General features: G+C 35.7%; 1 protein-coding gene across 5 annotated transcripts in view; it reads right to left on the bottom strand.

The window, feature by feature from the left end:
- LOC113235040 (zinc transporter 1) overlaps positions 1-26,506 on the bottom strand; it is a 69,478-nt gene that overhangs the window by 42,057 nt on the left and 915 nt on the right. For all 5 annotated transcript variants that reach the window (XM_026470570.1, XM_026470571.1, XM_026470572.1 and 2 more), the window contains exons 2-4: positions 23,410-23,600; positions 21,602-21,824; positions 15,168-15,419 (exon numbers count right to left, since the gene is read on the bottom strand). In XM_026470570.1, the coding sequence (XP_026326355.1) occupies positions 15,168-15,419; positions 21,602-21,824; positions 23,410-23,586 (652 nt within the window). In that variant the 5' untranslated portion in view covers positions 23,587-23,600. The remainder of the gene's footprint in view (positions 1-15,167; positions 15,420-21,601; positions 21,825-23,409; positions 23,601-26,506) is intronic.

The raw sequence follows: 26,506 nt of genomic DNA, 5'->3' as shown, positions 1-26,506 counted from the left end.
TCGTGTCAAATACATATTATATTAAAATTCTAATTGATATGAAAAAACAAAACATACAGTAGAATTGAGTACCTCCTCCTTTTTTTCAAGTCGGTTAAAAATTATACATATAAGAGTTAAGATACAAATAAAATTATACACACGGTGACTTTAGCAACGATACAAACGCGCGGTCGCGTCGATGCAATCGCCTATAAATCTCAAGTGTAGTGCTGCTAAATATCGCCGTGTGTAATCGCTCTTAGTCTTATTTTGTACTTTTGTAATTTTGAATTGAATCACTTTATGATTGAGTGTGCAAAATGTAAATAGCAAACGAACTGATTACGTTCCAAACAACAAACGCACGATATCGAATTGATTCGAAGAAATTTCTACCGCTGGTTTATTTGTAACGCTCAACAAAACCTTCGTCGCCATGTAAACACGGTTCTGAAATTTCGCCCGCTGTGATTACCGTGAAGTCTAAGGGTTCATTCAGAGTGCAGGCGCGGACGCGGCGAGTGCGGGCAAGTGGGTCTTGGCGTCTTCCCTTTCACAGGGCTACGAGCTGGTAGATCCATACGTCGAATCGCAAACAGACGTTAAACGCTAGACCCAGCCTGTGAAATGTACGGTCAGACCGAGCCAATTTATCCGAGTTTCTCTTCGACTCTCAGAGTCTACGTACATTTGATTTACACGCACCCGCGCCCGCATCCACTCTGGATAAAGCCTAAAGCTTCCACGTAGAAAAGGAATTAATTTTTATTTTCTTAGCAATTTCGCGGTTGTTCGATAGCGTTACTCTGTAATCGCGTAGCTAGACGGCACTCTGAACCGCCTAGATGACCATTCAAATAAATAAATCTTATTCAAATAAGTAAATCAGCCTTAAGATTGGCCAGGGGTTACGAGCTCCGAAGCCTCGATTTGATTACTATGTCACTGTACGCCCCCCACTTCGCTGTCTCTGGCAACCGAAACAGGAAAACAATTTTTTCAACTTCGGTATAAGGAAATTACTATGTCTCATTGAGTGATTTTTTTTCAAACTGTACTTTTAAATACTAGGAAACTTGCAGTTCTGTTGGTTTTTTTACTTCTAAATAACGTTTGTTTTTGACAGTGGTTTAGCATTTTTATTATAGCTAAGACACGATAAAGACTATTATAGAAAAAACAAGGTGGTAAATATTTGTCGCGCCTAAAATATTCCGCAGACGATTATGTAAACCAGCCCATTGATAGATTGTCTCTAGATAAACCAGTTCGGGGCAAGAAGAAACAATAGGGTATTTGACTCAAATTTTTTTCTCGCCTCATTCAATTCACTAGAACGCTGATTATTAATATGAAATATGTTATTCGATATGTCAACTAACACTAGAGATTTTAGTGATAGAATTACTGACTTTAACCGAGCGCTCCCTTCACCTTCACCACTTGGTGGGGGATTCTCGTTCCCTTTTTAACATCTTTATTATGCAGATTGTATGGCACTAATACGTTTATGACGTCACAAATAAGCATTGTTTTTCTTACTCAGTCCCGATTTCTCGATGTCTATTTAGTGCATTTAATGCATTTCAATTATTGTGCATGCTTAGTGAACTTAAGCACAAATGCAAATAGCTTACAATTTTGATGGAAAAAGTTATTTACATAATTCGAATCAGAATGTCATGTTCTATGTCGTGATTTTTACGTAAAATTTTAGTTCATTACATTAATAAAAAACATTTGATTTTCATAAATTGTCAAACACCCTATTTTATAATTCTTAATTATTTTAATCTGGCACTCCTGGTTAACCTTGTGCCATCGATAACTTTCATAATGATTGCAACGACCAGGTAGTATGTGATAACGTCTCACCAAAACTGGAACAAGGTTAAATAGATAGTAATAGTTCGCGTATTTGTGTTTAGGCTACTAAAATAATGTTAAGTGACGCGACAACCGACAATGTGATGCGCAGCCGGTTTTACGCATGTGGAAAATTCCTAGAATCCCATGAGAAAATGAACATTCGCTATTAAACAAAAAGTTCTTGATAAATGCACTTGGTTTTAATAAAAATATAAAAAAAACGAAAACAAAGAAGCAGTGATCGTAAACCTTTTTCGTTAGTCAAAATTACAGTAAAGGAAAACATTAGAGAATATTGATGACAAATGACATTTGCAAATGACAACATAATGTTATAATTTTGAAAGCATAGTTTCTATAAGTTTTTATAGTGCAAGTCATTGTAATACATGAAGTATGTAAACACATAATTTTTTATTTATAATAGTGAGTACTAAAAATACGAGTAAAAAGAACCTAATAATTACATAAACGAATGTAAATGTTTGAGAATTTTTTGAAAATGAGTATTTAAAATGACTGAATGAAATGGTGCCTGATAAAAGACCTGAAGATTTTAGATGTCAAATGCGACATAACATTGAACGGAGTATCAAAATGGCCAGCGTAAAGTCAACAATTTCCAGTGAATAAATGTTTGAAAATTTAAATATTGAAGAAAAATTTAAATCTAAAATCGCGCGGTACCAATTAGACGCCCTAGCCTGTCCCGAAGAACGAAATAATTTACAATTAATAACATAGACAGTTACCAAAAAAGTTTTGAAAGTTACGCGTTATTTTCCGTTCGCGGTATTAAACGAGTGAAGAGTGTATGCTTCAGTTTCTTTTTCGAAGTCGTAATATTCTGCAATACCGCGTAATTGTATAAAGGCAGCGATATGACAACGGCAGATGTGACGTAGCAGTAGAGGTCCTTATGAAAGAGCTGTCCAGGGAAATACTGTCACATTACCTATTACCGTTCCGTCTTTTTTATAATATCAAGTGACGGGACGGACAAGTCGTGCGCCTGATGGTAAGCTACACGCCTGTCCAAAGCAGTTGCCACTTAGAGTTCTTAATCGCAAAGATCTTAGTGGCACTGTCACTGCGCCGGCACCCTGAGACATAAGTTGAGAAGTCGTAATCTTTGCGATTTAAAGCTCTGAACGACACTACAATTGTTATGGATAGGCGTGTCGCTTACTACCAGGCGCACGAATTGTTCAGTCCCTCAGTTGGTATTATAAAAAAAAAATTAAAAAAATGATACGACCATTAGTGAAGAATAATATAATAATAAGGTTTCTAAAATTGAGTAAGATTGCACAGTCAAGAGCACATCAAGTTTGACATTTTGATCTTCGGGTGCTTATCGCAAGCTGCATAGAGTTGACGTTAAATTTATGTGCTCTTGACCCTGTATGACATATTTCGTTATGACTAAAATGTCAGGATAAGAGAGATCGGTGGGAGAGGGACCATATGCCACACCCACGCACACCGATCTATATTTCATAATCATTCTCTTTTTGGCTTCACCTAGTGCTGGGTATAAGCTCGTGTAGTCTGGGCCATCCATTGTGATCTTGCCCCTGCGTCTTTGATGATATCGTCTCCCCATATCGCTCCAGGACGTCTCACGTTTCTGTAACCATTTCTTGGTCAACATTCGTTTATCACGTTACTCCATCTGTCATCATCCCGCCTTGCAACATGTCCTGCCCAGCTCCATTATTCGAGTTTAAAGTAGTAAATCAATTTTATTGTCTTTGTTACATTGTTTTTTATCTGGATATTTGCGTAATTTACAATTTATTCAAATTGTCAAAATTGTTCAATCGTAGTCACCAGTCATATGAGAGATTTCAAATCGAGATTGCCATATGAAAACTCTTTCTAAATTTTTTCTATTCCGTGTCATAACATTCTGGTTAACCTACACTTATTTTTGATATTTCCTGTAAGTGGACTGTTTAATTTGGGACGTAAAAAAGACATCTTGGTGAGACCATAGATTAGTCTGACATGCGAATTGCATTGGCAGTGTTGTACAAAAAGTCGTCTGACACAGATTTTGCTCCGCATGCTTATTTGTTGCGTGTCCCTTGAAGAAAATACTCGGATTTACATTACAACTCAAAAATGATATTCTCACTCTACATCAAACACAAGTTTACTCAAGATCTGGCAATTTGCCTTATATTTCATAATGAACATTTGGTTTTGCCTTAAAATTAAATTATTGGAGAAAAATTAAAATTTAAGATCTGGCAGTAAGGTTTAAACTAGGGCATCGAGTACGGGCTTACCCGGTCCGGGGAAACCCGGGTTTTCCCAGTTCTGACGGTTACAAAGAAACCCGGGTTTGATTTAAAAACCCGGGTTTTTCGCGTATTTTACTTAATTTTTTTTTTGTTATTTTTTATGTATAAACCACTTCGAACACAATAACAAATGTATTAAAAACTAGCTTAAATAAATAGTTACGTGTAAAGAAACGTAGTTGCTACGTTTCTTTTCTACCTAAACAACCAAGGAAATAAGCAATGTGTAAAATGGAATGGAAGATTTATTTAAGATTTTATAAAATGTCTTGCAATTTGGAAAGTCCTGTTTCATTTATGATAATCCTTCCTCTCCTCATCCTTTGTTCCATTGTAGACAATCAGTATAGGAACACAGTTTCTTTTTCTAATATAACAAAAAGATCGAAAAGCTCAAAAAAACCCGGTCTACCCGAGTTTTGACTATACTATGACCCGAAAACCCGGGTTTTCAAAATTGGTCCTGGTTTCGATGCCCTAGTTTAGACGCCTTGTCCTGTCCCGGAGGACGAAAAATGTCACTAATGTCTATGGTATCTTTACTAACAGGTACCGCGCCGTAGGCGTCCCGTGCAATTGTATTGAGCTAATAAGCAAGCGTAGTAAGAGCATTATGAATAAAAACATTCATTAGAACAATGTGAGGAAAACCTATGGCATATGAACTCAGTGATTCAATAACTGGATATGGTAGTAATACAATGGTGGATAATATAACAGAATTATATAAATATACGCGTATATATAATTTATATACGTGACAACATCGTTCGGATATTTTCGTGGATGCCGAGTTCTTCCGAAATGAAATTGTATACCCTACATCTTTAAAAGATAAGAGACGACGTCGATGTTACGTTGTCTACTTGCCGCCTTTATTCCATGACAAACTTTAGAGGTGTGTTTAACATTTGTCCATTTGTTTGATAAACAAACACTGTGCTAAAACATTTAATTGGAAAACATTAATGAAAACTCTCATACTGTGCATTGCTGTTACACACAAAACGTGCAATAATAATAACTTTGTTCTCCAAATATTAAAGTCGTTATACACACGTACGTGTGTACGTATGTAAAACGAGCTTTTCCCACAGGGGTAGGCAGTTACCACAGCCTTCCACTTGCTACGATCCTGACAAACATCCCTCGCCTCATCCATACGTATCAATGCTTTCGAAAGTGAAAAGTCCCATGTGTCTGTAATTTCACCAGCACCCATACACTCTCAAGGAGCATAATTGGTACTAATATCAATTCGTAGGGTAACTATTGGACTGGCCTTTTTTAGGACGTCCTGAATAAAGTAATAAATAAGAAAGGACGGTATAGGTTCTTATACATCTCAGTATGTCTTGTATTTCTAGTTAGTATGCCTGTTATCTCGTGTTAGTAAGTTTTTAATTCCGTATTTGGTATTCTAATAATTCTTATTATTCGGATAATCAACCGCCTAGATAAAACTATTATATCCACATATAGCTGACAAATTCGAGTGACAAACCGGCATTTTAAAATTTTATCACAATAGCGAACATGGTGAGCACCGTGACGTCACATTTTCGCGAGCGCCGGCGACCAATGACTGCAAAAGGTTAACACAGTGCCAAACATGGCTGCAGGGTCACAGCTGATTTTAAAACATTTGCACAGTAATTTTATGAACGTAAAAATTGAGCGCAACAAACGAGATGAGGCTATTAGACAGTTGGAAAGTACTTTTAAGTTTATGGAATCTAATTTACTTATTAAATAGTTACTAATAACAGTATCATTATTTTATAATATGATTTCAAGTGACGGGACGGAATTCGCACGACTGGGAATTAGCTGTAAACATGCCTATATAGTTGGAGTGCTGCTCAGATCTTTCAATTGCAAAGACCTGAAGGGCGCGGTCATTGCACTCGTAACCCTGAGACATAAAGTTGAAGTCTTAAACCGGAACGCATTCTCATATTATATTAGGTATGTTGGCAGTATATGAACCTCGAATAAAGCTTTTTCATAAAGAGCTCTACTTGCTACTGTTCCAGTAATTAGATAACTACAATTTTTCGTTATACAAGTAGCACCTCTACCGTAATTGCATTAGGAATTTTTTAGGCAACGTATTTTCGGATTAGCATGTCACATCTTGAGCAGAGTAGGTCGTGCCAAATTAGTTCTACCATTGAGTTATATTCAAGTATAATCATCATCAAATATAAAAAGGTAAGGAAAACGATTAATAAAGAATGTTCTTTTTTTAAAATTTAGTAAGAGCGGTTACACACAGGAACTTTTATATGTACACGCGGCTTAAGCAGTGATACAATCGCGTTGCAAACGCGATGCACGTTTTTAATTATTCAACATAAGCGACTGTATCAATGCAGGCGCGCGTTTGCATCGATGCAGGCGCGCGTTTGCATCGATGCAACCGCCTTAAACCGCAACTGTCACGACGCAATCGTGCGTTTGTATCCCTGCTTTTTTTAATAATATGAAGTGACGGGATGAACAAGTCGTGATAATGGTGGTAAGCTACACGGCTGTTCATATCATTTACTGTACCACTCAGAGCTTTAAATCGTAAAGATGTGAGGGGCACAGCCACTGCGCTTGTCACCCTGTAATTTCAACACCACCCTTACCCTTAAAACCGGAACGCAGTAATGCTCACATTACTGCTTAGTGGCAGCGCTTCCCTGAATGAGTGACGAGTAGCTCTACTGCTGCTAAAGATCGCTGTGTGTAACCGCTCTTAGATCGTACATCACATGGGGTTACGACAAAAATATCATTACGGCAAATTAGTGAGGAGATGGTCGTAATATTCGATAAGATAAACAAAGCGATTTTTTCTTTTTAGCAGTAACTATTGCTAACTATTTGGTTGTGTATCCAATAGCCTATAAAAATGGTCGTATCTTTTTATTAGACTAATTTATTTATTTATCGTAATGATAAGCATTTGACGTTTTATTCCATAATGTGACAGTTGCTATTGTAATCAAAAGTCATGGCTATCCTAATACTTCTAATGTAATTTTTTTTCTAATTACAGGTTTCTTACCACGGTATGAGTTCTTTTCATATTTTATATTCTTTGTTTGTTTTTATATTTCGGAACGGTCAAGCTCCATGGTCACGGGTTAACAAAATACGTTACCCTGAAAAATTTCCAATGCCAGTTAACTCGTGATCATGCAGCGTGTAACCGTTCGCATCGGGAAAATAAAAAAACTCATACTGTGGTAATTAACCTGTAATTATTGATAATCATTTAAAGAGTGCAACTGCTGAAAGCCTTAAAATCTATATTGATTGTTACTAACTTAGGTTTAATGGAAGCAAATTCACTCGAATATCTGCATCTAATCGCATACAAGTCCGTTGTCGAGCTATTGTTTCTAATTATCATGGCGGGCTTGACCGAAATTCCGGTCATAGATACACCCTCGACACGTGTTTGTGCGAGGCTGAATTATGTCGCAACGGCCATGAATTTCACTAGTGCCACTGTCGATTTAGTTATTATAATCTTCGAAGTATGCCAACGATCGAAAGAGTTATTGTTCTCGTAGCAACAGAATGAGATTTTTAAGAAATCGTTTTTTAAATCATCGATTGATAATGATTTTTTGTTTATGTTTTTATAATAACAACACAGAGCTGTTTAGTATACGACATAAATACATACAGTTCCTACTAAACAAAGAACAAAAGAAATGATATTTGCGTAAGCAAATGACATCATAGAAGAAAATAGAACAAAAACTAATATTTAGAAAGAATAATGAAAATTATACAAAGAAAACAAAAGATTAAAAAATGGCAGCATAAAACAAAAATTTTAAAGTAAGAAGAAAAGATTCTCAACAAAAGAGATCACAACAAAACAAATATAAAAAATAACATTGGAAATTAAACTTTTTTAGATCCAAATCGAGTATTTTAATTTCAAACAAACCGTCGTTTCAGGTTCTTTACAGGTCCGGAAAGTCTGTTTGAAAGCCCGTGACCTCGGTTTGTTTGAAAAGATCCGAAAAAATAAATTCATTTCCAATAAAAATAAAAATTTACATTTACAAAACTTGAAACTTTTTTATTGAAAAAAAAAATTCGGCTTCAAAAGTTTGCATATCGGCCTTTTCCGGTTTCCATGGGATCCCCTCATCAGACTGTGACTTCTTAGTGACAATGGGACTGTTACGGACTCCTTCGTACATTTTATACTTTTTTTTGTTTTGTTTTGTTTGCAATGGTGACGGTGATTTGTTGATTACATGTGTTGTGTCAAGAAAAAAGTCGACTTTTATTTACGGAAAATATTTTTTAATTTGTGATAGCCGAAACAAACCCGGAACAGCGTTGGCATCTGGGACCACCTCGAGAGTATACCCTTTCAAACAAAAACTAAATTTCAAAATCGGTCCACAATTTATGGAGAATTCTGACGGAGATCTGATTCTGATCTGATCATCAGATTCTGGCTTGGTGACAACGGGGCCACCACGAGAGGGCACTCTTTTAAACAAAAAAATAATAGCTTAGTTGGTATAACGTCTGCCACGGTAAGCTAGAAGACGTCGGTTCGAATCCGGCCGGATCGAAGGAATTTTTTCTGGGTGTTCGATCTTTGTATTAATAATTATAACAAACTAGTGGAGTAATTGCACAAAAAATAATTGAATATCAATTCAATAAAAATTAAATGGTAAAAAACGGTCAACAATTGACGGAGAAATCTGATAACACACAAAACATACATACAGCCGAACGTATAACCTCCTTCTTTTTGAAGTCGGTTAAAAATAAAGACAGTAAATACAAAGCCACTTTGTTTGAGTGTCAGCTGCGGTAACAATAGGGTCACTAACTCGGCATTTGAACAAAAATTTATAATTAAGAACGCCAAAGGAACGCGACTGAATGACAATTAGGAAGTAGAATTGGCATTTTTTATACATAATAATGTAACAAATGCGTATTGCGTAAAGCACTGAAGCGAATACAAAACACGACACGACGTGATGTAAATTACTATCACTGCTTACTGTAGTTAAGGAATTCGCAAACTATTCTACCGTAAACAAAACCGCGTTCAGATTCAATAGATATTGTTTGCATTCGCAATATACACAACAATTTTGATTGTGAAACTGGTACAGATTTTATACGAAATTCATCATCTTTTTGAATGGGTATTCTTACTGTTTTCGCAAGATGCACTTTGGTTTTAGGGTTGGTGTAGATAACGTTAGAAATATTTTTTTATACCGATACCAAGTGACAGGGCGAACTAGTTGCAGTGCAATGGCACTTTAAATCGCAAAGATCGGAAGGACGTTGTTACTACGCCTGTCACGAATAGAGACATCTCTCGCCGGGGCTGGTAGCTGTAAAGGTATCTAATTGGGTGATAAAAGTTTCTTAGATTTTTCATAGATGGCGCTACGACTGAAAAGTCGTTGAAAAACCAAATACAAAGACACGACAACAAGCACATAGAAAAGTTCGTGAGGTCCGCTGGTTCGTTCCGTGGCTTAGTTGGTATAGCGTCTGACACGGTAAGCTAGAAGACGTCGGTTCGAATCCGGCCGGATCGAAGGAATTTTCTCTGAGTGATCGATCTTTGTAGTAATAATTATAACAAACTAGTGGAGTAATTTCACAAAAAATAATTGAATATCAATTCAATAAAAATTTAAAAAGTAAGTTTTATGACATTTACGACTGGTTTGCAAGATATAAGTTGACAAGTACCATGTGCCTGTAATTTTACCAGGACCTTTACCCTTCAAAACCGGAACACAGTAATGCTCACATTACTTCTTGACGGCAGAAACAAATATGGTGTCAGTTTTAATATATCCTATACGAAGTAACAAGTATTTAATATATGCTATACGAAAAGCGCATTGTAATCGGATGTTAATCAAAATAGCACTTCGTTAGTTGCATTTATCATATAAGAGCTACTTGAAACATTCGAATGAAAGGTGTCATATCGATAAGGACAAACCAATTCTAGTTAATAGTCTGCATTTTGCACAAAAGAACAAAACCGTTGGCGCTATTAAAATTTTACAACATCATTAAAGATTTTCTAAAGCAGTCTTGATTATATAACCTTTTAAAAGGCGAGTTTCAGTTCCCTTACTGAAATCCCAGACAATGCAAAGTTCATCAGTGCGTCATCTATCGTAAGATCAGATTACAGTAATATTTTATTTTCATCAGTATTACGTCTGCGTGGAATATTTTTACAAATTTGAATGCGCCCTGTCCAACGAAAAAAGGAATCATTGAAATCGGTACATACGTGCCGTAATCGTGTAACATACACATAAAAAAAATTACAATGGACTTAAGAACCTTCTCCTCGGTCATAGAGCGTTACAGACCGATACCAGTCTGATATCAGTGGACTCTGAATTCCTGTGATTACTATGTGAAGCTCACACACTTGCTCGTTTTATTGGTGTCGGGATGGCACAGGCCAGTAAACAAAAAGCAATATAACAGGACCATTTTTTTTAACCGACTTCAAAAGCGGATGCGGAAGCGTTCTGGGCGCGGGATTTTTGTAAAGTACGAGTTCATATGAATCCTGCCACACTGAAACCGCTCGCCGTCTTAAAGCTCTGGCGTCTGTGTGGCTAGAGCAAAACTACTACAAACTAGGAGATTAATCCGTTTTCGCTTTCCGGTAACCGATTTCAATAAAACTTGGCAAATAAATGTAATTCCACGAACTTTTAGGGTCGATTTTTTTCCATAAAAGTTATTATGATATCGAGTGGCGGGACTAAGCACTCTTGCGCCTGGTGGTAAGCGATAAGCTCATCCATAACAATTGTTGTGCGATTTAAATCGTAAAAACTGAGTGGTATTGAGACATAGAGTTGACAAGCCCCATGCCCCTGTACTTAGTTTCACCAGCAGTCTTACCTTCAACATTGGAACGCAGTAATGCTCGCATTACTGCTTGGCAGCAGAAATAGATATGGTGAAATATTTCCCTGGACGAAATCTCTCACAAAGAGCTTTACTGTTATCGAACGTGACAGGGTCTGCTGGATGACGCTATTGAGAGTCGATACTACCTTATGTCGAATTCAAATTTATCCCGTAGTAATACGGTTCATTTTGCTTAGTTCGAACGGCAGGGACGCTGGTTTTATTTCAAATTTATTTTTTCACCAACGAAATTAAAGCCATTTGAAAAATGTATATTCAAATCATTAGTTTGGTATAGGTATGTAAAGTAGCTATTGGATAGAGCGGTTTTCTTGTACATTTTCGAGGTAAGTTTGTTTTTTTTTCTATCGTGAAATTGTTAAGTCGTTCACAGCGTATAGTAATCAGTGTATATCCTCAATTTTACTATATATTCTTCCAAAGTGATCGATTCAACACTTTCACTGTTATGCGGAATCAACCAAAGGCATTTGAGGTTGCATAGACTCAAAAGCAAATAAAATAGAAAAAGCTTTTACCGCGCCACAAAAAATTTGCCAACTTCATATTGTTGTACAATTTACTTTGCTTTGCTTATGAAAAATTTCTTTACTAGGGCATTAATTTGAAAATCCGCGCTTTTGCTAGCCCAACGATTAACCAAACACAATTTGTTTTTGTTTTGCATTAATGTTTTTTTTGTTGGTTCTGGGCAAGCATTTGACCAGTCTCACTTCGTAGTAAAGTCGCGGATGAGTCACGCTTGCCCTGTAGGAGACGATTTCCTCTTACCTTGAAACAGACGTTTTATCATAATCACTTATTCATAATTTTCATTGTATGCCAATTAAGGCCCTACAAAATCAGTACAAAATGCCAAATAAACAAGTATATGTAAAAGCGGTAACAGAGATTGTGGTTTAGGTTCTCCCAAAGGTCGCAAAATTCCCTGCGCGTCCAATATAATAACGTGTTCAGAATGGTGTTGAGACTACCCCGATATTGTGACTAATCCGAATTGCTTTAACAACAGCACCCTGAAGGTTGTGGCAGAGGACCACAGAGCGCCCGTACTGAGGCATCTCGTACGGACAAAGATTCCGCACAAGATGCCTCGTAAGTACATGACATTTTAGATTTTAATTAATTAAGTAATATGTTATATAATATTCCTAATAACAATAGCTTATATAAGTTTTTACTCTATTTTACTAACACCAATGGATCCTGTTATCGGAAAAGAAATATTTTGAATTTGAATAGTACTAAAAATTAATAATAAATAATTTAGTAAGATAACTCTAGTCGTTACGCTTTCGCAACACATTACTAATGAATTTTTTTCCGGATATGTGTTTTTTCAAACAAACCAATGTTTCGGGTTCTTTGCAGGCCCCATGGTTACGGGTGATTCAGATGGTAAAGTCATTGAGTGATCAATAACATTAAAAAAAAATTTGGATGCACGAAAAGAGCCTTCCCGCATGTCGTACCATTCCTTTCCCGTAAGTCGGGCGCATCCTGGGCACCAATCGGCGAGTACCTTACGCCGTTTGGCAAATCCTTTCACCACGACGGCAAGCATTGTAGTGGATGCCATCGGTAGGTTAAGAAGACGAAACAACCACTAGTCTAAAAATCAAATAATCCAATAGTAAAAAAGTAAAAAGAAAAATTATTTTAAATTGAAAAAAGAACTGGATTAGCTACATTTTAGTTCAAAACGAAAGGGAGCCATTTAAACCCAATAAAAAGATCTGCAATAAATACAAAGAGAAATTCCTAAGATCTGCTGACTCGGTCTGTAGCTCAGATGTTAAGAGCAGTAGCTACGTTTAGGCAACAGACCCTGGTTCGAACCAATCCAGTCAGATCCAAGGAATTTTTCATTGTGTTTGTTCGATCTTTGTTTCAATAATAATAACAAACTAGTAAAAACATCACGATTTTCAATAAAATAAATAGCGAAAGGAAGACGTTGAACTATTTCTCGGGGAACACCGTAGGCCGGCTCCGAAATCTATTCGTTAGAGCTGTTACACACGCGCAACTTTAAATAGCGATGTGTAAATCACTCTTAGTTGTCTGATTCTCCAAGACATTGTCGATTATCTAACATTTCATGGAATGAGTCAAGTATAATTATCCTAAGAATTAGTTACGGATACAATTTCCCTATTGAATTAAAACTCAATGTCAAGGCACACAAATCAATTAAGGAGCAATGTAGCTTTAAATTGTAATACGTAGTACATTTATCGGCCACGAGACGTGTTTCGAAAATGTTGAAATTCTGTATTTTATACAATAGGAGGAACTGTGTATCCAATTCCTTATTGCCTTGGACACGTTGAGCGTAAATACCGAGTATTGTTCTCAATGAACATTGGTGTATTGTTACAATTTCAAGAATATTTTTCGCCAACTATTGTTGAACCAAAGTGAGACATGTGTCACCAACCTTTTTCCAAAACATTTGTACAGTTAACTAAGAAAACAGGTGTTTATATGGAGCTTGTCTCAAATGTAGAACGAAACAAAACAAGTAAAATTATATGCCGTTGCAAAAAGCCTAGTGATATTTATATTTATGTAACGGTATGACTTTAAAAAGAACTTTTCTTAATGTGAAGTCGTAATGCACAATTATTAGCGATTTTTTAGTTTATTCTAAGTAATAAGTTGTTACGATTCCTAATAACTTGATTACTTCAAAAGTGAATACCGTAAACAAGATACTGTTGTAAAATTTAAAGCATGAAACACACAAAGAGCGGGTGCGGGTCGGGTGTGGGTCGGGTCCGGGGCGGGTGCGGGTACCGACCCGCACCCGCCCTCGTGTGTGTTTCCCGCATAAACTTGCCCTATATAATCCATTCCAGTTGTTAGCCATTTTTGTAGCTAAGAAAACGCCTGGACGAACATAAATCTGATTAATTAAAGTAATTAATAGCACAGAAATAGTGGATATTAAATTGGTTCATGAATTAATTATTAATTAATTATCAATCTATGTATATCTTAGGCTGTGTCGACAGCTCTATCTTTTCAAAGCTGACGATACAACTCAAGTTTTTCAATGCTCATCGTCGTATGAGCGAACTCGTGTGGAATCCGAACTCAGTCAAGTTACGAAATTACGTCAACAAATTTTGTCTCATCTTCCACTTAAGCAAAACAAAATACGTCACCTTTACGAAACTTAAATATTTCGAACCAAAGTATCGTGTGTTATTAATACAGGACAACCATTGACTTACAATTATATGGACGTCGGGTCCGCGCTAAAAAGTGTCCGAACTTATAGGGCGTTAAAATAGTATACAGAGCGTCATTCACGCTTTAGTCTTCGTTCGTTCGACTGACAGCGAAGCAAGCAAAATTAGACAGTATTGCGATGACATTACAATTTAAATACAACGTTTTATCTTTTTCATATTCCTTTACATGTCACTACGTTTAAATAGGTTGACTTGGGACATTTTTTTTTCGTGGTTTTTGTATTAGACCTGTCGTCCATTTATTTGTAAGTCAATAAGGACAACATAAAAAAATCTCGGCGTCTTTACCGATTTGACTTTCGTGAAAATATTGCACTGAAGTGCTCACTAAATATCGGTAGATTCCCAAGCTGATATATTATTTAAGGGTCTGCGATCAGCAGCTACTGAATTTAAACTGTTTAATAACGTTTTTATATAAAAAAGTGACCTCAAAAGTTCGTGTAATTATAAGTGTGTGAAACCGGATTAATCCACCATTTGAGTTGGAATATTCTTCTCTGTTCGTTCTTCAAATTTATAAATGGGACCAATATTGAGTACTAAAAAAAAGAATCATTTAAATCAGTTCAAAAATAAGTCATCTCGTACTATACATAAAAAAAAACAGTCGAATTGAAACCTCCTCCTTTTTGGAAGTCTTAAAAATGACCTACTTATTTCGCACTATCCTAGTTAATACTCGTAACATACTGATAAAAGCAGGAAGGACTGGAGGAGCACTAGGGAGCACTTTACCTAGAAGAGTGACTGTTATGGTAGGTAAAAAAAGACTCACCTAAGGCATCAGACAGTACATGCAAGAAGACGCCCTTCATGTTCATATGCCCCGGATCAGTGGGTCGATGCGGCGCTGGTTTGTTTTTATTTGGCGTCTTATCCGTTTTTACCATTTCGTCTGTTTCTTCAGTGTCCGTTGCGTTATGGCCGAGGGCCATGTCAGCGTTGCTATTAACGATTTCTGTTAAGTGTCTAACGTTGGAAGGTGGCGGTACACCGCCGTGTGTGTGCCCGTGACTGCTTCCGTGCTCTGAAAAGAGTGTTTCTGTTATTTACGGTTCAATTAAAGTCCCAGAAGCTAGATATTGGCATTCGGCGTGTCGTATAATTTGAAGAACTAATTTCTTCTCGCGGAAACGAGAACATATTACGTCTGCCGTCCACTAACTAAAATGCAGCTAAGTGGCAAATGATCAAATATCCGTTGTAAATAGCAGAAGATAGATTACAAAATTCTTTTTTAAAAACAGTTCAAATTAGTTAACGTGTTCGACGTATCGAAACTTACTCTAGCGTTGCTTAACTGAAACATCATTAAACAATTTCAATCTTCTAAAATGGGTTAGGGCTTTTTATGATATTTCGAAAAATTATTTTGTCACTAGATGTCCAAGGTAGCACTCGCGCGCGCTACTATTTTTGAACTCAAAAGAAAATTTAATGTTATGCCGAGGTTCATTATTATTGAAGAAGTTAAAGAAGTAAAAGATTATTTTGGGTTAAAAAGATATACTACGTTTAGCCCGCTCAACTCACTGTTACTTTTCGAGACACTAAATCAAGTTGACTTTTGCCTGAACAAAAGCTATTTCTTTTTATGGTTTATGTAATCGTGTATTTATGACATCAGAAATAATCAATTGTTGTTGTCAGCAGTCATAAAATTGAGGAATACCACCGATCGTAGAAAAAGTGGGACAATACCTTTAGATTATGGCAGCAACTCAAGAATATAGTTTACTTCGGTGTTTATGTTTATTGACAACCTTCAAGTATCCTTGGAAACAACTAGTTCACTTGTCAAAACATCTTCAGACATTACAAGTTACAACACCTAACGTTACGTTATCTAATTTTGATTATTACCTACTAATCGATATGCTATGACGACTTGTGAACATATTCAGATAATTAAACAAAAACCGATCTAGTCGCTACCCGTTACACGCTATTCATGATGAATGATAACATCGCAAATGCAATCATTTGAAATAGTCTTATCATAGAGTTTTACAATTAGGCCCAAGTAAAAGATCTTTACTGAAATAAATTACTATAAAACGGTGAGTAAGTATAGTTGGCGAAATATTATTTGCACTGATTCGTGTCATCGATTCATCTTTAGAGTACAATAGGACAAAATCTCAACACAGAGTTCTAAAAAAACCGACCTCAAAAGTCATTCAACCCTTAGTTTGCCTTAGAGGTGGAAGATTTTCTTCAAATTTAAATGGGACCACATCTGACGCACCCTCTTTCCAACAAAAAGACCCATCAAAATCGGTTCACAAATGCCGTTGTTATCGCGAACACACATACAAAAACCTCCTCCTTTTTTAAAGTCGGTTAAAAACAGTAAGCCGTCTTGGTACCGCGCGTGCCATCTGTATAGTGCAAACAATTGGTTCAAACACTTTTACGCATTGCCACTTAATTCTAAACATGATAATCTTTATGCGTAAATAACTTATTGAATTAGTAAGAACAGAGTCGGCAGTCGGTATTTTATGATGTAGCTACCGTTAAAAAGAACGACCTGTTGAGTAAAGAAACAATTGAAAACAAGAATTCAGAAGAAGCATTTAGCGCCCGCATGACTGGTATGATGGACCAAGGTCGTTAAATCCGTGTACTCCTTAAGTGAAAGAAATGTTAATGGTTTTATTACCCTACTGTAATAGAAAGGATAATCCGTAGAGATAGTAATCCAAGAAATAACATTCATCGGTGCAAATAATTTTAGTAGCAGTAGAGCTCCTTGTGAAAGAGTTCGTCCAGGATAGTACTGACACCTTGCCTGTTTCTGTCGCCAAGCAGTAATGTCAGCATTACTGTGTTCTGGTTTCGAAAGGTAAGGGTGCAGGTGAAATTACGCACGACTTGTTCGCCTCGTCACTTAATGTTATAAAAAGAAGAAAAAACGAATAATGTTTCTTCAATTAAAACGTACGAAGATTTATTATTCATCGTCGCCATTACAGTGGGGAATACTCTCCCTCACAGCAAAACAGTATGTCATTTGTTACAACTGTAAATGTAATTTTTTGCATAACTCTAGCTACTCCCATCAGAATTGAAACTATAGAATTTGAAAACAACACCAAAGAAACAGTCAGCTTCCCCGCTGTTAAATATAAATAACTTTTCAATTAGAATAATATTTAATTGTTTAACAAAACTTGAAACTTGTTTTGATGGCTCGCAGCCGAAGCTGTTTCGTGAGAACGTCAATAACTACGTAAGGCTTATTAAATGCTAACTTAATTTTAGAAGGTTGTAAACAACTGATTTCAATGTCAGATGTCAAGAACGGTCGGAATGAATGAGTTTTCAAATAAAGATCTAAAATTATCAGATTTCTGTATTGTAGTAAGACCTTAGATCAGGGGTTCCCAAACTTGTTTTGTCTACTGCCCACTTTAAGAATAAATAATTTTTTAGCGCCCCCATTTTTTCACTTACTTAAAAACCACTATAACTTCAATTTAAATTTATTATTGTGAGCTATATTAGCGGAGATTAAACATTCATTTGAAACGAGACTTTTACTATAACCCGCAAGAGAACTCTTACGGGCTACACCTGTCAATGAGAATGATTATTGAAACGCAACTTTATAGTATTCAGACAGAGTATCTTTTATTCCAAATAAAACAAACTTAATCGATTCTAATATAAAAACGAATGTGAAGGATGAATCTGATGCTGTTTAATAAGTTTGTTTATATCAGGTTCCAATTTACACAAGAACAGCCGCAAGTCACCACGTTCGTTAACATGCAAACGATTTCTCTTTTTAGTAAGCAGCGCACAGCACTAAAACCACGTTCACACAAATATGACGATGGGAATGCTATCAAGAATCGTTGAACGATTGACCACAATCCAGGGTACAATTGCGGGATCGGTTTTTGTAGCCAAAATTCTTGGTAGCTATTTTTGAACTTGATTTTTATTTCCTCGTTCGTTGTCAATTCTATAAGTTCTTCTTCCAGCTGAGGTGATATTGCTGTGTTGACATTTGAAAACGGATCCAACAACCAGCCTGGTATTTCCAAGTTCGAAATGTCATGGTATCGTTCGGTGAAGTCAATGTGGAGCTTTTCCAAATGTTGGCAGTAGGCAAACAAGTCGTCGTTACTGCAGGATACTGATAAATTCGGAAAATTGTGAAACTCACGTCTGTCCATATTCTTTTTATGTAGAAGAAGTTTGGCTGCGAAAGCAGCAACGACATTTTTTGTTTTAATTAAATTTAGTTCATCGCCTTGCAGTTGGAGATTCATGTCGTTGAACAATTTATACAGGTCTGTCACGTAAGCTATATCATTCTTGATATAATTGATTTAATTGATGTAATGAGTTTGTTGCGCAATTCTGTACCTTTAGTTTCCAAGAACTCTATCACAGAGTCAAACAGGTTGTAAAATCGAGTTAGACAATTGCCTCTTCATAGCCAACGAACTTCAGTATGAAACAACGAATGGTTGAAATCTTCGTCATTAGTTACACAAAGCTGATGAAATAATGTATCATTCAAAGAGCTGTTACGGATTTTATTGAATGCTTTGATGACGTATCGCAGTGATTGAAATAGTCGTTCACTTAAATTTCTAGCAACCAAATGTTGTCTATGAATAACGCAATGTACAGCAAGGACATCTGGAATTTTATTTTTTAAGTACGCTATGAAGCCTTTATGGCACCTTGTAATAGCCGAAGCGCTTGTAACGATGTAATATTTTTCAAGGGAATCTCTTTCTCATCACAAAACTTTTCCACATTGAATATAGTTTCGCCTTTTGTATCGGTCTCTAAATTAAACTAATAAATAAATAAATCTAAAATAAACCATTGTTTGCTAGAAAGCAAACAATACTTCTTCACATATTTTCTCATCTTTAATAAACCTCACGTAAGACAGCAACAATGCTTCATTCATTGGTAAAGTGGACTCATCGAGCTGACTAGTCCTCAGATGGTTGCACAATGATTCTTCAATGTTTTCAGCCATTTCATCAATTCGTCTTTGCACGGAATTATTACTCAAAGGAATTTTTCGGATGATATCTGCGGCCGGTTTATGAACCACAGTAGTCACAGTAGTTATTACTTCCCTTATTGCTGGCAAAATTAACTCTTCTCCGATGTTGTGTTGTTTGCCTTTTTGAGCAATTAACAAAGAGATATTGTACGAAGCTCGAAGTCCGTCGTCATCTTGCTTAGCAGCTGCCGAAAAGAGTTTTGCTACACTTGGCTGAGTATTATGCTTCTTCTCTAGGTCTTGAAAATATGCTACATTATTGTCTTTCTTATCTGGAGGCATTTTATTCAAATGATCCTGCAGTGTTGAAGGCTTCATTGCTTCATTCGAAAATGTTTTTAGACATAGAAGGCACAAAGGCGACGATGGGTTTGTGGGATTTTCAATGAATCCGAATTTAATATATTCCGCACAGTATTGCCGTCTCTTCTTTTTTACTTCCGACATTGTTTTATTTTGCGAAATACGTTGTACGTAAGTGTTGAACTTAAGTACTGCTTATCTATTACGCGCGATATTGATAACGACTTCATGCATTAACAGCATGCAGTTCCGTACCGTCACTTGATATTACAAAATGAAAATAAAAAAGTAGAAACCGACTTCATACAGCCGAGTGAAGTCGAATTTAATACAGTCGATGTCTGCAAATATGCAGTCAATCTGTTAGCAACCTAACTCCTTCACTTTCTGTTCCCATATTTTCAGCTTTGTGGAACAGGCACACATACTACTGATTCTACATGACTGAAACTTAAATATCGCGAACGTAAATAAGTATTTATATTATGTCGCGAATTGAATTTAACGTTGATTCAAAACAATGGTATAAAGTAAAGCTGAACTATGTGTATTTTCGTCAGATGTAATATTTGGCAACGAAGTAATCACGTTACAGCGCGACTTATTTAAGTTCACATTATACTTCGAATTGCACATTACAATACAATGCAAATCTAATTAATATTATTAAATTAAATTGTAATAGCGTAATTAACTTAATGTCAATTGAGTAAGTATTCCTGATACTACGCGAAATTCTCCGCAAGACGTGCGATTGGGTTTTTGGCTCGTTCCGCGGCAATGTAAATTGAACCTTAGTGTGAACATAGACAGCTACCGAAATTAAAGAGTGAATTGTTGAGACACAGAAATAGCAGCGACGTCGTAATACGGCTTAAAGGCGCTTTCAAATTTGCAAGTGGCTTCAATACTGCAGCTGCGGCACTACTCATTTTCATACAATATTTAGCATAGTTGCAGGGCCACTGTAGTGACAAACGCGCGCTGCTTTTGCAGTCACAATTAGTTAATTTGTGAAACAAAAATTACTGAATATAGGTCATAGGCAAATATGCAATGTTAATTTGTGAAAAAAATGATAAAATGTAGTAACAATAGTAAAGGTAAGCAGAAACATTGTTGGGAATAGTTGAAAACCGAAACGATGAAAGGAAAAGTGGAAGGCAAGCGTGGACGAGCACGGCCGAATAAGTTACTTTGACCAAATCAAAAGAAAGTTTAGGCACGTTGTACAAGAAAGTTAAAGAAAATACTTTACAGATGCGAAGGGCGTTTACTAAACTGATATACAGCTTTTACATCTAAGAGAATACAAGCCCTGAGATGGAGTTATTCTAATTAATCATTATGTATCCTTCTCGCGTCAGAACTCTGATGCATGTCGTGATTCACGATGTGCAAATACGATACGACAAAATTAAAATGTAGCATAAGGTAATCTCCATTACTTAGATCCGACTTCTATAATGGGCTTCTTGATAGTAATTAACAACAATTACTTTTACAATTTAATAATGAAATCCAATTACTAATTGCACTGAATTTGGTAATTTACTTTATGGAAAATATATATTGTATCTAGTCACGTGGTTAAAAAAGGTTCTGAGATGAGCTAGAGATGTCATGGTGCACGTAAAAGCAAGTGCTCGACCATTTTCTCTCTTTTTTTACTTTGAAGGTCTCAAATTTAAAAAAGCCGTCATGTACTTTAATAAAATTTTAAAAATGAACGGTGTACAGTTTAAAAAAATATATGTATATATGCGAAATAGTCTGAAGTGATAGCCTCTTGTTGACTACGTTTTCAACATCAGATTTGTATAAATTTCGTCGAAGAAAAATGCATTAAGTATGAACACACTTACCATGAAATAGGAACAATCCGACAACGTTAAGCAGCAATCCAAGGGTACCAACAGCAACTAATAACTTGGCATCATGGATGATTTCGATCTCGATGAAGCGTTTGACAGCTTCCACTGTTATACTGAAGCACAAAGCCACGAGGAATACAGCGTTCACCAAGGCGCCTAGAACCTCAGCTCTCGCCCACCCAAAGGTGTTCTTTGACCATTTCTTTGGTGACATCTATGACAAATTAACTGTATCATTACACATAAGGTACAATATGTATAAATAGATAATTCTTGCTGATGTCTCCTTACAACAATAAATAATAAAGTAAGTAAAATTTGATTGCTACAACAAAACCGCATGTTTAAAACTAAATATAAATAAACAAACAAAAATATCGCTTAACGTTACGTAACAACATAATCTACAATTGACTTAGGATTCAAGAGAAAGAAAGTAAAGAAGAAACGTATCCCTATTGGTGGTTAGCGTACAAAGCTCCAATAGGGATATTTAATTACATTTCCAACCAAACGTCAATTTGTTGCTTAAACGTCGTTGTTTCCAAAGAGATACAAATTGTTGTTGTTTTTAAAAACATAGTGTACGTTAGGGCTTTTCTAAAAAGGAGAAAGTTTTTCGAGACCCCATTTCTATTCAATAATACAAATACTTTTGTACTTGTACATTATATTTAATAAATGAATTTATATTCCCAAAATTATTCGTTTTAAGTCCGTAAAATAAACAATCATCTAAGGTAATCTCGTTACGAGTGTCATGTTATGGTTATGACTCACCAAACAGTAAAGCATCTAGAATTCTACGAAATCGATTTCTAACGTTTTACACGTGAATCCTGACGTCACCGCATGATTGTACTTAAGGTGAACACCGAGCAATAAATAAACAAGTTTTAAGATCCTGCTTTTTGGAATACACATTTTTCATGTTTTACAGCTATGAGATTTACGATGACGTACGTCGATATGGGAAATCTTGTAAAATTATGACTACGTTGATAGAAACTAAATGTCATGTAAAAGTAGGTTAAAAGCTTCAAATAAAAAATAACTAAACTTATCATAAGAGCTGTGACAAAGAGAAGGCAAAATTGATAAAAGATATTGCAAATCAATTGACACACTTATAGACAAGAATTTATAGGAGTCATAGACCCATGTTAATGAACAGTTCTTAAGGCCGGAATCAAACGTGTATGAAGTATCACTTGAGTCGTATAAGATGTCGAGATGTATAAGCTCTCCTGTATTAGTATACTATAACCAACTGAATTTTGGATGATACCATCTCAAGTGACCAAGTCACTGTCCTAAGTAGGTTAAAACTTAATAACGATCTTGAGTCTACAGAGTGAGTTACGTTTATGAATAGGTGGAAAGTTTGACAACTCAAGTGATATTTTATAAGTTTGATTAAATTACCGATCCTACGCTTGAGATGGATTTGTTAATACGGATTATCTTTTAAAGATAGGGTCTTAGATTAACTCAATGCAGTATAGCTTTCCCAAAAACATGAGACATGTCAGATTTTCGTCTTCACCATGTACTACAGATGATATTATATACAATGCAGAGAATTCTAGTGTGGTAATAATTGATCTATGCAAAATCTGACCATTTCTTAATTAGTTAAGAACAACACAATTTTGGTAGGATTTTGCATAGATAAATTATCACTAAACACCACACTACTACTAACCCACTACACTAATGTATTAAAAAATTATAATGGTCCTTTCTATAAAAATAGGACCATTATATTTTTACACATACAAATATATTAAAATACTCACTTTAACTGAAAGGAAAGCGATAACAAGAGCAGCAACATCGCTGAGCATGTGGAAAGAGTCTGCGACGAGCGCCATAGAGTTGGTGACGTAGCCCACAATCAGCTCCACAAAAAAGAAGCTTCCCGTCAGCCATAACATCGACAAAAGTCGACATTTCTTCCCTGTAAACCGCCCCATGTCTAAACACGACTCTGTTGACAAAGAAAATATGTATTGTAACTTTGACCATCGATTTTACTTAAATATGTATAAAGCATTAACACGTTCAGCGCCACGTGTATATACCTTGATATATACCTAATGTTTTTGTCCCAGGCCAGTATGTCCTGGCTATACACAGGTAATGCTTATCGGCCTAAAGAGCCGACGTATCTCATTGATGATGATGAGCATTTGAAAGCCCTGGCCCTCACGAATCGTTCAGTGTTTTTGGGATATAATATCTTATCTTATATATAAATAACTGTGATAGTTGTGAAGTTATGGTGAAATGAAATAATTATACTGTTTCAATTACCTTTTTTTTAAATATTCAATTAATTTATTGAATGAGATCAAATTTAGTGTAATAACTTAAAAAAACTTAACTTATAATTTATTATTTTGTTGTAGTCAATAATTATTTAGTGCTTATATTTATTAAATTTTAGCTACATTTAGCCAAATGTACGATAAAAGCTCCCAGGCCGGTGTATCCTGCCTGATCCAACTGAAAAAAAAAACGAATAATGGGGCACAGAGGGAGGGGGGTTAATTTAGTGTGTCGAATTAATGGTATGAACCCTCATACCATTAATTCGACACACTAAATTAATACCAATAGAAACTATTTCAGTAAAAAAAAAGTAATTTCCACAATTTTTGCCTTGAAGGACCTTGGTGCTGAGCATGTTAAGACATTCAGTTAGCAACATGTCTTCAGCATCATTAGCAGGTTTTTAAACATAGTCTTGGGCAGACAAAACAATAGCCATAAACATAAGCCTATATGCAATTAAAAAAAATAACAATATTGTATAGCAAAGCAAAAGTTTCAACAGCCAAAAGGTCGTGGTCGGTTGCAGGCATAGTGTATGTAAATAATTGATACACTGATCCGCGTTCTGTGTGGTGAAGTCTTAATGGTTTCATCAGTACAAATAGCTAGAACTCATGATAGTGGATTGCTTGCAAACAAACTTAAAAATTTATTTAAAACAGGATGTCAGAGGCACTAATTTTGTTTTACTTGCCTACTGCATAGGAGTATGAGTCATTGATATTCGTTAATGTATTCTAATTTACAATATAAATTGGCTACAAATAATATGAACATATCAAGTTAAGCATTAATTAGACAATCGCGTAGACGCGTATCATCGTCTAATAACAGGTCAGATTGTGGCAAAGCACATGTCTATATTATGTATAATATAATAGTCTGATGTACAATCTCAGATTCTATATTATCTGGCTCGAAATATATGGCGAAATTGGTAAAATTGGGAAATTGGAAAAAACAATAACTAAGGAGGTAATAATTTCTAAATCAGACAACTGATTAAATCTTCAAGTCCATCCAAAAATAAGGCTTTTTTTTAAGAAAAATCAAATCACGTAAATATCTCTTAATAAAAAAAGATTTAAATGGACCCAGAGCCAACAGGAAGGCTAAAAAAAGCATGTAATTTAAATAAACTCACAGAGGAAGTACTAAGAACAATGCAAAAACGAATAGCCAACTACTTGGTCTGGGTCTTCTTAGTCCAAATAGTGCCAATTCTTTTGTCTTGTCAGTTTGTTTTTCTTTTTCTTTTTAACCGACTTCAAAAAAGGAGGAGGTTCTCAATTCGACTGTATGTTCTTTTTTTTTCTTTTTTTTTTTGTATGTATGTTACGCGATAACTCCGGTGTTTGTGAACCGATTTGATGACATGATTCTTTTTTTGTTGGAAAGTAAAAAGAAAAAAAAACTCTCCCTATTCCGATCCCCGATAATAAATTAATAATTTTTTTACAAAAAGAATATAGATGTTACCCAACAATATCTCTATACCTTTGGGACCAGATAATTGATTTGATTGTCTGATGCTTGGCAATGAAAACCTGGTACAGGCAAGATACATTGAATCTATGGCCAAAAATGCAGCCAGGAAGCTTGGCATCCTTACCAAGGTGAGGTGTTACTTCACATCGGGACAGTTGCTTCAGCTGTACCAAGCACAAGTCCAGTTGTGTATGGAGTATGCTGCCACTTATGGGAGGGCTTTGCTAAATACCAACTGGCCACTTTGGATTCGATAGACAAGCATGCTAGGCTTGTAGGTGACTCAGAATTAGTAGAGGCGAAGCTGCAGAGCCATGAACACCACTGTAAAGTTGCCTGCTTATTGTTGTATTCTACAGGATATATCACGCAGAGTGTGCAATGGAATTGTATAATTTGATTCCGCCTTCCCCTTTCCATCTTGGGGGGACTAGACATAAGCTGGGGTTCAACCCCCATGTTGTGGATATTCCCAGGATTTGCACAAAGCGTTTTGCTTCCACATTTGTATGGCGAGCAACTAGGGAGTGGAATTCCCTGCCTGTAGACTTGTTCCCCGAATGCTAGAACTTGGACCTTTTCAAGGCGAGATTGAACAAGCATTATTTAGGTGTGCATGCTACATCCTCGATCTCATTGTCATATTTTTTATATAAAAAAAACATATTACTTATACATATTAGCAAATGGAAACAATATTGATACTATTATTACATTATTATTAGTGTAATGTAATGGGATTTATGCTTAAATAAGTATTCAAAATATTATCATATGAACATAACTATTAATTACTAAAAACTAGCATGTCATTAGTTTTCTCCTTCATAGTGCAATCTATTCCATTTAATTTTACTTACAAATTTAACAAGTAAGTTTGTATGCAAGACTACAGCTTCATCATTCTGAAAAAGCCTGATTTTAGATGAAAATTAGTTCATAGATTGTTTAGAACCATGTATAAATAAAATTGCAGGCCAAAGTTATACAAAATAAAGAGATATTATAGACCATGCTTTATAACCAAATTACAAGCTGAAACATTATAATAGATTTATACATGATATTTAC

The sequence above is a fragment of the Hyposmocoma kahamanoa genome, unplaced genomic scaffold (assembly GCF_003589595.1).
Source record: "Hyposmocoma kahamanoa isolate Upper Pololo Valley unplaced genomic scaffold, ASM358959v1 87, whole genome shotgun sequence".
Taxonomy (NCBI): Eukaryota; Metazoa; Arthropoda; class Insecta; order Lepidoptera; family Cosmopterigidae; genus Hyposmocoma; species Hyposmocoma kahamanoa.
Note: the sequence above shows the minus strand (reverse complement) of the source record. Positions and strands in the feature narration are given on the sequence as shown.